Source organism: Sipha flava, unplaced genomic scaffold (assembly GCF_003268045.1).
Source record: "Sipha flava isolate LNK unplaced genomic scaffold, YSA_version1 75_pilon_pilon, whole genome shotgun sequence".
NCBI lineage: Eukaryota > Metazoa > Arthropoda > Insecta > Hemiptera > Aphididae > Sipha > Sipha flava.
The window spans coordinates 1,157,912-1,173,093 of record NW_020273615.1 but is presented as its reverse complement, the minus strand read 5'-3'; the positions used below and the strand labels follow the sequence as shown (position 1 = coordinate 1,173,093).

The following is a 15,182-nucleotide window of genomic DNA, read 5'->3' as shown; positions in this document are numbered from 1 at the left end:
ACAAAAAATATTTATTGCATTTTTTAAAATATTATAGAAATTAAATGTATTTCGATTTATAATTAAAAAAAGGATTCTAAAATGAAATGATATATAATCATTTAAACTAATTACTGCATGGTTAAATAATGAAATAGCTAAAAAATATTGATACATTTCAATTAGGGTAACGTATAGTTATAGTTTTATAATTTGAATTGTTAAAAATATATTTTTCAATATTAATTTTTACGAAAACAGTAAAATACCCACCAAAAGTGTTTGAGTTCAAAGGACAAAAAAAAAAAAAAAAACTGCTATAATGTTAGTATCATTTATCACAGGTATGAGAAAATGCAATGAATAAGTTTGATCGTGAAATTTTCCAATTGATTTCATGCGATTATCGATTTACAAAGAATTAGTTACAGGGAACAAGGGTAAAAAAATTGTGAATAGTTTTCAAAAAATAAAAATAATAACTAAACGTGTAACGAAAAACCGATGTCTCATTATATATTATAACGTTATTACGGATGGTTTAATCATTTGTCATCTTACACCACCGGTTGTAACTCCCATCGAAAACGATTACAAATTTGTATTATTATTGTTAGATTATTTGTTATATCAATTATCGAATGTCGTGCATGACACAGACGTACATAATTCGACGTTACGATTTTTTTTTTCCAGAAACAGATGTTTGTTATATTATCAACGATTCTTCATAACATTTTATCATAATATGTTTGTAAAAAAAATTATAAACTATAATCTTTTAGTTGTTATAGAGTCGGTCCTAATTCAATGCGGAAAAATGAATTTCAATATCCATAAATAAATAAATACTGAAATATAATGAAATGAATATTTATTGATTATTTTATCATAATTAAATTTATAACTTAAAATGCTCGTTGTTGCATTAATACCTCGTACAGCTTTGTACAATAAATACATTAATTGATTTGTTAATTTACTGTCTAAGATAAGTGTTTGGTTTAAAATTGAAAACAGCTTCAACAGACATAATATATAATGTCTATTAAGACTTTATACTACATATTAACTAAGAAATATCATTATAATACGATACATATTATCTATATTGAAATCTCCAAAAGATCGTTAATTTAATTAAAATCAAATGTATCTGCATCGATTATCAACAAATAATTAATTTAATTTAATTTCATGTACATACTTGTCCATGTGTTATAATAAATATCATTACAAACCTTAATCTTCCTATATTATAAAATGTCTTTAGTATTATATATAAATGGTTATAATCTATAAAGCAATATTCTATAACAAAACGGATCGATGTTTAAAACCATTTATTTTGTACACCGTACACGAGTCATTTCGAAAACGTTTGACACATATGACAACCGTGAGTTGCTGATACACTACGCGTCACGTCGTCAGAGTTCACTCATTTTAGATATTTTCTTACGTACATATTTTACAGTGTTCGGATTTTTCGATTTTTTCAAATCGTTTATCAAATGAAATCGTTACTACTATCGAATTACTACAGTTGTTAACACTATTACGATTATTATTATTATGTAATGGTGTTCTTGTATAAAGCTTAATACAATATATTCGTATTTAATATTCCGTGAAGCTATCGTGAATAGACTGAAATTTCAAGTGTAATATTCCTAATATAAAAGACGCGCACAAACATGTGCACATGTAACAATTAAAAACACACCACGACCCATTCGCGATTACGATCTTTTATATGAATACAATATTTCGTACAAATAATATAATATTAAATAAAAAAAAAACCGTTGCTTCAATGCAGGGCGTTTCATTTTAGAAAATCGTTTTTAAACACCCGTCATTACCAGTGTTTGTTTTTTATTAATTTCATTACGTGACCAGTGTTCCGATCATTCTAAGCGTATGACTATAATAATAATAATAATAATAATAATAAAAACAATAATAATAGTAATACTATACGAAAGGTATACCTGTAAGCACGCGAATGATACCATCGTATTTTCCATATAATTATCTGATTGGTTGGTCTAGAACCGACAAAAACCGAAATAAAATGAAATATTTGTATCATTGGTAAAAAATGTACGAGAAGTGAGTCTTCATTATATTGTTGTATTGTTTCAATGATAAACTATTTCCCGAACGAATGAAATATACACAAATCTATTGTCGGCTGATCCTTCATTATTTATTACGAAAATTCAAACTTAAACGTGGATTCAAATGTACATTTAAACTACGACGAATAATAAGCAAACAATTGCGTATTTAAGATTCAATCAATATAATATTCACGTTTGAAATTAATATATCATTTTTAATCAATTATGCTGACTAAAATTTACTCGTCTACCAATGATAAGAAACAATAAAAAATATTATATATATAATATTTTAATCTATTCATATTCTATACTACAATAAATTTAATATTATAATTGAAAACATAACACAGTAAAATCATAGAAACACATCATTTTTTGAAAATGGTATTGTTTATGGTTATTGTTTATCGTTTATGGTTACCTTTATGTAATTTTAAATGTAAAAAGTAAGTTACTATAAATGACATCAGTCTTCAAAAAAAAAATAAATATTTATTTAATACTTAAAATACGACAAAAATATATTACTTAACATTAATTTCTATATTTATTAAACAATAATATGATGTAATTATGAAATATACTAAATATAAGTTACAAAAACAAATCTGAAAATATACTACATTAAATATAATTTTATGAAACTTTACATTGGTACCTTCAAAGAAACATGTGTATTTAAGTAATAGTTTATTTCACTATTATTTTTGCTTTAAACAATGAAGTCTATTAACATAAAAAATTATTATAAGATTGTAATAAGGAATCGTAATCCCAAAGCAGTTATATTAGATAAATTTAATAATATTACAATTTAAAGTAATATCATTACAGAAAAACATGAAAGTAAAACTTAGAAAAATATATGAAATATTTCAGCATATCAAGCTTATTATAAATGTTTTGTAGAATGTGCTTGTTCATGGATAATGTAAAGTGATAACTGATAAAAAAAAATGTCAGAAAACGTATTAATGTAATATACCAACAACTTGAATTAGATAATTAATTTAAACTATGAACCGTAGCAAAGTACATAAACATGAAAGCAACGTCGTTTGGAGTTAAAGGTTTGCTATTCGTCAATTCATCATTGTTATTTAAACTTAATTGAAGTTGGCGTAATGCTAAATAAAATAAGTATAGTTAATTCCATACTAAAGCTTATATACAAAGATGATTTAAATAAGTCGTATTTTTATATAATTCTGACGCCTACAAGAGATTTGCTGACAAAATTAAATTCCTGTGTTTGAGAATAAAGGCCAAATATTTCCATAACAAATAATAGGAACGGAAAAAAAATCATGAAATCTCATATTATTAAGATTATATTCGTAAATATGATTAAAACGTTCAAGTATAAAAATATCATAAAATAAACGAATAGTGGTTTATAATGTAAGACTTCGAATAATATTTAAACTATAAATATGCATACCTCTCGGGCCAACACATCGATTCATCCCTGTACCTGAAATCAATAAAATAAAATTATTATTTATGTTTTTGAGATTAAAAATATTATATTGAATATAAATCGTTATTGAATAAATAAATATGTTTAGTTGTTAATATTTCATAAAAGAAAAATAATATTTTCATCAAGTTTTTATAATTAATAGGAAAATCAATTTTATTTGACATATTATAAGGCATTAATGTATTAATTAATAATCTGAAACTTTACTAATTTAACTTTAAAATGAATATTATATATATTTAAAAAACGTCAATTTTAAAAACCATATACTTATTCACTGTTTCAGTTTAAATAACTCTGAATCTATAAAATGGAATAACAACAAATATATTTGTCAATAATAATTTATATTAAAACATATTTAAAAGATCCAAATAGTTATTCAAATCATCAAAGTCTTAGTTATAGTAACTACTCGTATTTAAGAAACTTATGGCTTTAAATACAATATTATTTTAAAGAAAAGTACTCGGAATCGAATCTAATCCAATTTCAAATAAATACCATGTATTTTTTTATGTTTGCATTTATAAAAAAATTACTATTAAGATGTATCACATACTTCACTGACTTTATTGCAATATAAATTGGATACTCATTATAATTAAGCTAAAACTATGAAATTATGAATTTTGCATTTAGAGTTCTCTAAGTAGTAGATGTTATACAATTATATTTGAATTAATATATAACTACAGTAGAAATATATTTAGTGCATTTATTTTTTTTTTTTTTTTATTAAAAATTAGATTTATTAGATCAGTCTTTATTAATGTTAATACATTTTGTAATTAGATAAGTATATTCAAAATGTAATAGTTTTTTCTATAGAAATGAACGGGTATGTTTGCGATGAATAAAATGAGTCTCACTTAACGTAATACTTTTTAGAAATCTAACCTCGACATTAAGCGAAGACTTCCTGTACATAAATCAAATGGGCAAATAATGTTTTATTAATTGCAATTATTTTGAGTTTAGATAATATAATCGGATTGGGAGTAAATTAAAATATACATAAAATATTTAATTGAAGATTTTTCAAACCCTTTCTTATTACCAAAGCTAAAATTAACTAATATTAAAAACACCTAAAAATAATTTATTTTATATTTTAATTGATTGTACATTAAAATATTAAATATTGTTTCAGTGAGAACGACCAAAATTTAATAAAAATAATGTAGTAAATCTGTAATTTTATTTTTATTCTTAGAAAATATAATTTTCTTTGGGCACCCGAACGATTTTCAAACCCTTAATTTGGCGTTTGAACCAAAAAAGGTTCGTCGCCCTTAAACTAGAGTCTTAAATTTATAACACTTGAGTTTTTTTTATATGCAACAGTTATTAATATTAATATTTTATGCGAGCACACACACTTGCGCTGTTCACAATATTTGTTCGAAAAGCGTAGTGTAACAAGACTTTAAAATCAAATAAAAAAAAAAATATATATGGAAAATATTTATAGACACATTTTACAATAGGGATGAAATTGAAATTGTAATGCACTTTTGGCCATTCGATCGGGCACACATGCGATGTATAGGTATACAGGAAAAATCGCAGATACTTTAAAACACTTGCCACCGCTGTAAACACATGTCGCCGTCAAGTGGAAGACGGAGGAGTAATATTTCGTATCTGTTTACGTGCATACATTCTGGGGGTGGATTATAGGCGATATTACACACCCTGGTTTACGCGCACGCACGCGCGCACGTGCACACACGTACACATGCGGTGTGTTATCTCTGGAGGATCTCACCGGTGTCCAAAACCGACGATTTATTTTTATTGCTCATCGATTACGATCTACCGGCACCAAAACGCAATAGTACAATTCAAAGAACACGCACAAACGCACACACACACACACACGTATTCGATATATTATATTTATCTCGTTGTACGCATTATCGTGTACTGTCGATGTTAATCTCGGACGTCTTAATTCCTAATACTGTTGTATCATTGCCCGCAACACGTGTCGAACGGAACTCGCGCGTACTGTAGGGCGAGCGACCGAGCGCGCGCTCGACTCAACTTTGGAAATTAATTAGTCATACGTACGCCCGGGTCCACCATGTGTGTGTTATGGACCTTAACGATTGTTTTAATCGCTGTTTGAACGCACGGCGAGGGCGAGCTATTTTCCCCGTCGTCGTTCTCCGACCACGAAGAAGTATTATGTATCGAATGTTGCAACACTCTGGACGAAAAAATGTACGTATTTTTAAACAAACCTCGCGATCGGTAGGCCGTACGATTAAAAAACAACGTTCAGGGAAAAAATTGTGGTCATTTTTACTTCAGGAGCATAAGGTTTTCTTTAAAATCATCTTTACCAAGCTACGTTTTTTTAGTTGACTTCTTCAATACTGAAAAAACTGATTTTATACAAAAAAAAAAAAAATGTATATCTTTTCAGAGATTTTATCAAGTTAACAACTAATAGCAATTAAATTCTTTTCGCGATTCTGTCAGTAAGATTGTACACGTTAGACGCACAAATAAAACTAAAACAATTCACTTTTTTTCGTACGGTTTAATAAAAATACTATTCAATACAAAAAAGTTGTACATAATCAATTTTAAATTGATTTTGAAATAAAAATATACCTGAGTGTATTGAAAATATCTTATTAAAATTCTACAGTGCAATTTCTTTTTATTTAATTTTAAAATTTTAAATTTTAAATAATAAAATTCAAAATTCAAATTTTACTAATGGTACATTGTTTTCAATGTTAATTGATAGAATACATCGATCTTAATGTAAACATTTAAAATAAGTTTACCATCATAAACACTCAACATTTTTCTTGTATTTGAAAATATCGATTTACAATTTTTTCTATAAAGATTCAACAAATGTGAAAAATAAATTAAAGCCTAATATGAAAATTAAATAGTTGAAAAAGTAATGAAAATGTAATAATTTTTGTGCAAATTTTTTTTTCGTATACACTTACTAAAATGCTTGGATAATTAATATATGTATGTATATAAAAACACATTGCACGAAAGAAACATTGATAAACTCGATTTTTTCGTAGGTACTTTTACAACTATTTGCTCATCAAGTCAATTACCTGAGGGACTAAAGTTACATGGCGGCAGTGATACCTAATGTCTTACAACTTTTCCAATAGCACCAGACAAGAATATCAGTCGCAGTGGTGTGCATGCATAAAATCGGTAACACAGTTTACTCTCAATTCCTCAGAGACTCTTCGAGACGAGTGTAAAAAACCCTCGAGTCATTTTTTTCCAGCTTTAAAAATTAATCCCATTAAAGTGAAGACTTGGTTCTTATTCCGCAGACGGGGAGGGAGAGTAGTGACGTCTTTGCTTGTGCCTGCGGTGTACATAATATATTCATGCGGTTTTCTCTTTCATAAGCACCTCTGATATTTTCGAAATATGCACTCCGCTGTCGCCCCCGGAGTGATTTGCATTACAGAAGAAAAACAATCTCAAGTAAATCCGATATGAGGGTTGTCAGATGAACAACACGTACTCTTATACTACCAACGAGTTTTAAAGCTCCGGCAAAGTGCAATTTCAGTAGAACAAGACGAAGCTATACACACATATTTTGAATTTTCTTTGATTTATGGACATATTATTTGTACGTACAAGATATTATATACAAGGTGACACGTGTGGCTGTGTATGAGTTACGTGTGGTTTCTACTCATAAATACTAACCACACACATAATCGATCATGTATCCAGAAACGTTATTCGAAACGGTAGTTTCTATTGCGACATTATTTTAATGTAATTACCAAATATAATACAACAAACCAACGTGTGACCTGCCGATAAGAACACTATACACAACAGATTATATACAACGGTGAACGTATTAATTAATGTACCCACACGTAATCATTATTTATCTGTATATCATTTAAAATATAATGCTTGTTTAGTAGACAAATTGAAAGGTTGAAATATTCTTAATAATATTGAAACTCTGAATTATGAGTAATAGTTTAATTATATTTCATAGATAACAATCGAGATAAAATGAGCGAAATGTAATATATGACTATAGTACGAGTACTATAAATCAGTCTTTATGCGAAGAAAAACTTATATTTCATGTTCGACACTTTTCCTACACATTTAGACAATGATCAAATAATGGCTTTAAATTATTTTCTTATTTATATGTTCTTAAACGTTAGAACAATTAATGTGGAAATAAAGTTATATCGTATATTAAAAATATCAAAATTTTATTTCAACATAAATCGTAATGTAAAAAAGAAATCCATTTATTGTTGTCCATTATTGTTAATTACTCGTGAATCAATAATCGTATACCTACTCGTAAAATGATTGTGTTGAATAATTATTAATTCAAAGAAATGACGGAAAATAAAAATATTTTATTCTTACTTCTCGGCCTCGTGTGTTTGTTCGGGTACGTTGATGTTTTTGTACGCAAGAAAACCGAAGAAAAATAACGAGAAATATTTGATAATGTATGATACGAGATTATGTTTTACATATGTATACACGTACTTGTAAGTATATAGTATAGTGTGGATATATATAAATATAAATAATGACAGCGATGTCTCTCTGCGGCGGCGTTTTAGTGAAGGTGGGTCCGAACACCTTCGTCGGAAACCACCGAGCTCGGAGCAGCGTCCAGCAGTCTGAAGCCAACAAATATGAAAGGAACAAAATGTAATTGTCGGTTGTGGAGGACCGCAAATTACCCAGGACAGACGTAAAGATACTCACACATCGCACAATGGTGTAAATAATTATTACCGTACGTACAATCCGAATTTCCCACCTCTAGAGTCGTGTATTATTGTAATCATTCGGACAAAGTCATTGTTTTTTTTCTAATATTTTTTTCTTCCCTTCCCGTTCAACATACGTGACGGTTCCTTTCATTACTCGTCGTGACCGATCTACAGGTGTACGATACGAAATTACCAGTGTACGTTTTGGAGATAATAAATGCTCTTCTGTATGTATATTATAGATGGATACATTTATGATCGAACCAAGTGTTTTATTTGTAAGCCTTACGTGGAAAATAATTTTCAAACATAAAGTCCAATCGATCATATATGATACTTATACTTACACATTATGTATGCAAAATGTTATTTATATCGTTCCTCAGAGTTGCGCGGGTATAATAAGGCAAAAATAATATTGTGTTTAATTCCGTTTTGATTCAATAATAATATTGTTTTTATTATAAAAAAAAAAAACCATTGAATTTCGATTATATCTAAATGGAATGAGCAAAATGAGTTTTCGATAAATTACATTAAATTTTATGTTATGCGCAAAAGTTTACCGTAATTGAAAATTAACACTTCGTAATCATCACGGATATACTATATAGCTGTAATATAATAAAAGAAAACATGTACTTTCCGACGTATGAGAAGTAGGATTGTGAACGATCGGTAAAACATTTATATTGCCTATATCAACTTTAAAAAAACGCAAGATTACATGCTACACTGTTTTGCAAGAAATTATTATACGAGTTCCGATGATTTTTCGTTATCATTTTACCCAAATGAATCAATCATAGGTCATAGATTTCTCAGAACTATGCACACACGCTCACGTACACGAATACAAATTTATGTACACATATAATCACACGTAAATTAAAACGTTTTCACGTGCGTCATAAAAAATAGTCTACCGTGTTAGAACCAGGGGCATATTTTAGGGGGGGGGGAAGAGGGCAATCGCCTCCCCCTGAATTTGTATTTAAGGAATTGATTATATGAGTATGTGACATACACATTATAATTTTTTTTAATGTGGATCACTTTATAACGAAATAAAATTACGCGTGGCTGTGAATACTGAATTGGGCTTTTTTGTCGGGTCCATACTTTGAAAAAGTTTACATTGAAAAATCAAATAAAATACAAGGATAACTTTTAAAACACAGACAGGTGTTAAAAAAGAACTACACAAAATTCGATTCTAAGTGGATCCGACATTGGATTAAAAAAAAAAAACTACAAATTCACCCGATTCACCGGATTCACCCGATTTAAATATTACCAAAATTTGATTTGTAAATGTTGAGCCTGAATTAAAAAGAAATTAAGCCCCCCCCCTAGAAGTAAGTCTAAATACGCCCATAGATAGAACAACTCTTCGTTGAGTGGACCCGTCGAAGTAAACTGTAATTCAGTGATCCTGTCGCAACACAGTGTATAGTAGTTTAAAAACGTTTTCTCCCGTGATTGTACGCTGGAAAATTCGTGCCATGATCGTATTATTATTATTATTATGCCATTGACAAACTATACGGTAGGAAGGTACCTACGCACTACACGTGTTCGCGCCTCTGTACGGTTTAGTTAACGTCACACGTCACGTTTTAATATCAGCCGAGCTGCTGCAGTAGCACACGCACCCGACCGAACAGATTTAGTAGTAGGCATAACGTGTACGATGATACTGGTCCGTATACGCACACGAGCCGGAAATTATTCTCGCGAGCGAATGATATACCGCTTTCCCCGAAAATAAACAGAAAGTTAAAAGGCCCTACTATGTTTGCACAATAACATTACAAAATTAACGATGAGAAGAGCTGATCATTTACTCGGATAATTTGAAAAACCAATGTAAGCGATCGAGGAAGGCCCATGTATATATTTAGGTGTTATTTAGGTGTATAATTTCTCTGAAAATCGTATTGTTGTGTTGCAAAATGTTGAATCAGAGATGTGGTGAACTTAAAATTTTAGAAAATAAATTTTCATTTTACTGATAGATCAAAAACCACCACCATATCTATGATTTTTAAAGAATTTTAGAATATATACTAAAATGTATTGTACAATTTTGTGTTACAGAACAATGTATCTTACAATCAATGGTTTTACGTTGTATTGTTTTATATTAATAAAAAATCTGTATCCACCCTAAGTAGTTATAGTTTGTCTCAGAGTCAATTGCCTATGAACTATGCCTTCGGCACTATCATAGAATATTGTAGAATTCTATAAAATAATTATTCCACTCAGTATGCTTAAGATAGTATTGTAAATATACTGTAAAAATATAAATATAGACTATAAACTAATATTCTGAGTCCCAAATAATAGTCGAAAAAATTATTATTTTAATAGTAAGAATAAAAACTGGTCGTTATAATCAAAGGTATAATTATGTTTTAGGATATTTGTAAATTTTTAGCAAACAAAAGCAAACTACTATGTAGTTACTTTTTTATAATATTATAGATTATAGAAAAAACACAATTTCGTTATTATTTAGTTATAAAATATATTGGGTAATAAAAAATGAAATTTCATAGTTTTTAATTCTAAAAATGTGATGTATTAATATTTTATTGTTAATCGCTGACAATTGATAGTTTAATACTCCAAATATTTAAATACCCGAAATATTATCAGATAAATGTATTAATAGGATATTATCATTAATAACCATAAGAAGTTGCAAATATACACAATTTTAATACGAGTACATTTTGTATTTTTTTTACTTATGTTGTTTGGAATGTACTCGATTACCAGATGAAAATTATTAATAAGTGTTGAACGATGTGTTTGCTTAAATATACTTCTCCATAATTTTTTTTTTCCATTTTCTATTTATTTAAATACAGAATGTCGATAACATCCGCGTATAGTAATATATTTGCATACTCATTTTGATTAAAACACGATGTAATGATGTATATAACTAGATAAATAATATTAAATAAACTAAATAACGCGACACGATATTTGAAATAAATTCGCCAATCACGCGTTTGAAACGTAACTGGTAATAATTTCATGCGTAAATCGTGTCAAAACGTAATAGTTTATAATCTACAGCAGAGAACTTAAGCAGAGTTGCAATGGCAATGTGCAGATGTACGTATAATATACTATACGGGACTGGCAACAGCGTATGGACAAGCCCTATAAACAGACGCGTCTGTTTAGGACCAGTTTCCGAGTCTCGTTTTTCCGTAATGGTTTCTATTGGCTTTGCGACTGGAGAAAAAAACTATCATGTATACGATATATAAGACTACATATGTATATACACATAAAACGCTACTATTTTTTTTTTTTTTTTATACATTTTCTTATTTACCTCGAATTTTTCTTACCTATTTTTTTTCCCCCTCGGTTTACGACATCCCAAATAGGGCCTGATCGTGTTAATTATCTGTGTCCAAGATTTACGGACAGGAGTAATTAAAAATCCGTGACGTGATGTGTATAATTGAAATTGAAACAGATTAACAATGGCCAGACATTCAAACGTATAGGATACGAGTACAATAAAGAATCGGTGGTCGTATGTAGGTAGGTAGTACCTACTCCTTAATCTCTCGATGCTGCGAATTTTTTCTTCTCCTGTTGAGCCTTATAACGTATACCGGAAAAAAAAAAAGCAGAAGCAGTATGCAATTTATATAACATTACCATTTGCGGGACCCAAAAGCCCGTAGGCAATCGACATGCTAAAATAGAATACAGAATTAAATGTGTACGTTTTTTGTCTTTAAAAAAAAATTTTTTGAGGTCACCTAGTTTGTGCATACAATGGTCTAAGGCATATTTATATATTCCTGTACACTTTGATGAACAGATGTAGTGACAAATTAAATCAAAAATATAGGACGAGTTTATTCGGATAAACAGCAGTTACTAAAAACAATGCTTACAGCTCTAGACAATTTATTAAACTTAAAATGTATAATGTACACACCACGGTATATCGTTAGGTTTTATAAATTGTATAGATTTAAAAAAAAATATCTTTAAACAAGTATGCATATTTTTACTATTATAACAAAAAAAAAAAATTATTCATAGAAATAATATAATTCAAAATGTGTAGGCGTCAACTATAAACTGTGGATCAATTTAGATTGATAATTTTGTATGTAAATTAAAATAAAATTATATTTTATACCAATGATGATAATAATAAATGTATGGTTTAAAATGATAAAACAAAATTGTTGGCATATATCTTATACTGCATGTAGAATAAATTTTCAGAAATTAGTTTTATTTTGTAATCTATTTACCATTGTTATAATTGAATACGATGAATTGTGGATAAATCCTGATAAAATACAAATTCATTTAAAAGTTGTTGCTATATGTGGACTGCAGAATTGACCTTTATGTCATTCAATTAAAAATTTATTTATTGATATTCGATGTAAGTAAGACGTTTTTAAAATTATAAAATCATTCATCTCATACATGAATATTGTTTATTGATTTAGCCATTCTATTTTATGGCTATATTTTTTAAACCAAGTATAATAATTCAGTTCAAAATAAACGACAGAATTTTTATTTAATTGATAATAAAAATAAAAATATATAACTACACAGTTCTAAAAAGATTTACTTTTTTAACGGGCAACTATGGTTTTAAAATATCAGGCAATGGTTTATGGTGTGTTGAATTGCGTGTTAACGGTTCTTCCTAAGTATTTATATATAGAGGTCTACTGTATCTTAAAAAGGGCCATTTTCCCTTTCAAGTATGAAATAACATTTAAAGATCAAAATTCTGCTACCATATACCTGTGAATGTGCTGCAGAACGCAATGGTTATTTTATATCGCACTGCTATATATTTATTCGTTTTTCATTCCTTATTAGAATTTAATTACATTTTATATATTAAAAAAATAATTTATATTTAAGACCAAAAATATTATTTTTATCGAATGAAACGTGTATCATCGGTGCACTGTATCCATTATTTTGTAAATGGCATATCATGAATTATGGACAAAAAAAACTTAAATGGCCTTGACAAAAAAAAAAAAAAAAGATTCTCTCTATAGTCTGGCGAATTTTCCTGCGTAATTTAATAGCTACTGGTGTGAAGTAATTTATCGGTATTCGTTGACAATATTTCTAACACATACCATTATCTCAACACGACTACCTACTATAAAAGAATTACCAACAAAACACGATGGTTACGTCTGGACACAAGATTTCAATTAAAACGAACATGATGCCTACTGCATCGTACTGCATGTGCCATTTATGTTTGTGATAATGAGATAGATTTATGAGTTATAAATATCCAAGATACATTTGGTTTCGTATGTGTCATTATGTCGAAGGACCATTCAATTTTTTTTCACGATTTATTTGTAAATGTGTATTCTATATTTTTTGTTTAGTCGTTAACCGATTTTAATAATGTGTGTTTTAACTTTAAGTAAAAAATGTTTTTATTAAAAATTTCTTTATGTTCGACTGTTTTATCCTGGTAATCTATGAGAGTAAAAATAATAATAAGTTTTCATTGAGTAATCTTATAACGTATCTAAATTTGATTAAATAGCATTGTGAATATCATTAATAATAATGAAAAATTAAGAATTACTTTTTAATAACGTACCTATTCAATTATATAAATCGTATAAATTTACCTCTTTATTGGAACTGGTTTATGAATGATTAATTCACACAAAGTATAAAACTTGTATTTTATTATTCATCAATAAAATCGTTATAATTAATTATTAATTTGTAAAAATGAAATAAAAATTGTTAAAAATACATGCATATGTTTCGTTTTAACTTTATAAAAAAATAATTGTGAACGGGTAAAATTTAAATTTTATTTAACACGTTGTTATATTTATATCACTGGAAAGCCGATTTATGTATTGTCTAACAATCATACTTTTATGTTCTGTTACATGTAACCGATTACATAAATTAAAATCACAACAAAACATTGACATCATGTCAAAGACATGTACAATTAATAAAAATATTTTTTTATAAAAACGTCGAAATTAAACATTGTTTATTATATTAAATAAAATAATCGTGTCATCGATATATGTAGTTATAAAAACTAAACGTGCGTTCGTAGTATAACACGTGCTCATAAACTAATAAAATGTACCATTTTAATCAATGGATTTTGAAATATTTGAAATCAACTTTCATTTTCAGAAGTCATAAACAAGTATATCCTAATAAATATTTTGTAAAATAATAGTAATAATATCCCATTGGACATGAGTGGTGGTGTCGAAAAGGCAGAGAGAGTGGAAGAGGGATTTGAACGTTAAACGCTAACAATTGCTTCGTGTACGTCTGTTAAACCTACACGATCGCAGTACGGTACCACGCGTAAGTTGCACAGAAACTTGCGTTTTTTTGCGTACACACAAAACCACAGACCGTTACTTATCGACGTTTGACAACTTCACGTTCGCGCTTTTTCGTCCAACTGTCTGCGCGTTGAGATCAACGAAAGATTACTACGAAAACATCAACACGCGCACACGCATACGCACGCGCTCGCGCGCGCGTCGATGACTAGTCGTACGCCGACAATTTTATTATTGAAATGTCGAACGTGGACTTTGAAGAATTCAGATAGTGGCGCGTTCATCGCGTTGTTCATTTCGCCTCAATAAATCAAAGACTTTTGTCCATATAACATTCATATATATGCGCGCGCGGGCGCGTCGAAGGGTGCGCAAGGCCGTCCATGGTGTGTATATCGGGTGACAATACGGCTTTCGGTCATATCTACCCGCCTTGTCC

The 15,182-nt window shown here is 28.8% G+C and overlaps 1 protein-coding gene across 1 annotated transcript in view; it reads right to left on the bottom strand.

Moving 5' to 3' along the window:
- Positions 1-15,182, bottom strand: part of LOC112692584 (protein trachealess) — a 136,209-nt gene that overhangs the window by 108,425 nt on the left and 12,602 nt on the right. The window contains exon 2 of the mRNA XM_025567303.1: positions 3,550-3,582. Within this exon, the coding sequence (XP_025423088.1) occupies positions 3,550-3,582 (33 nt within the window). The remainder of the gene's footprint in view (positions 1-3,549; positions 3,583-15,182) is intronic.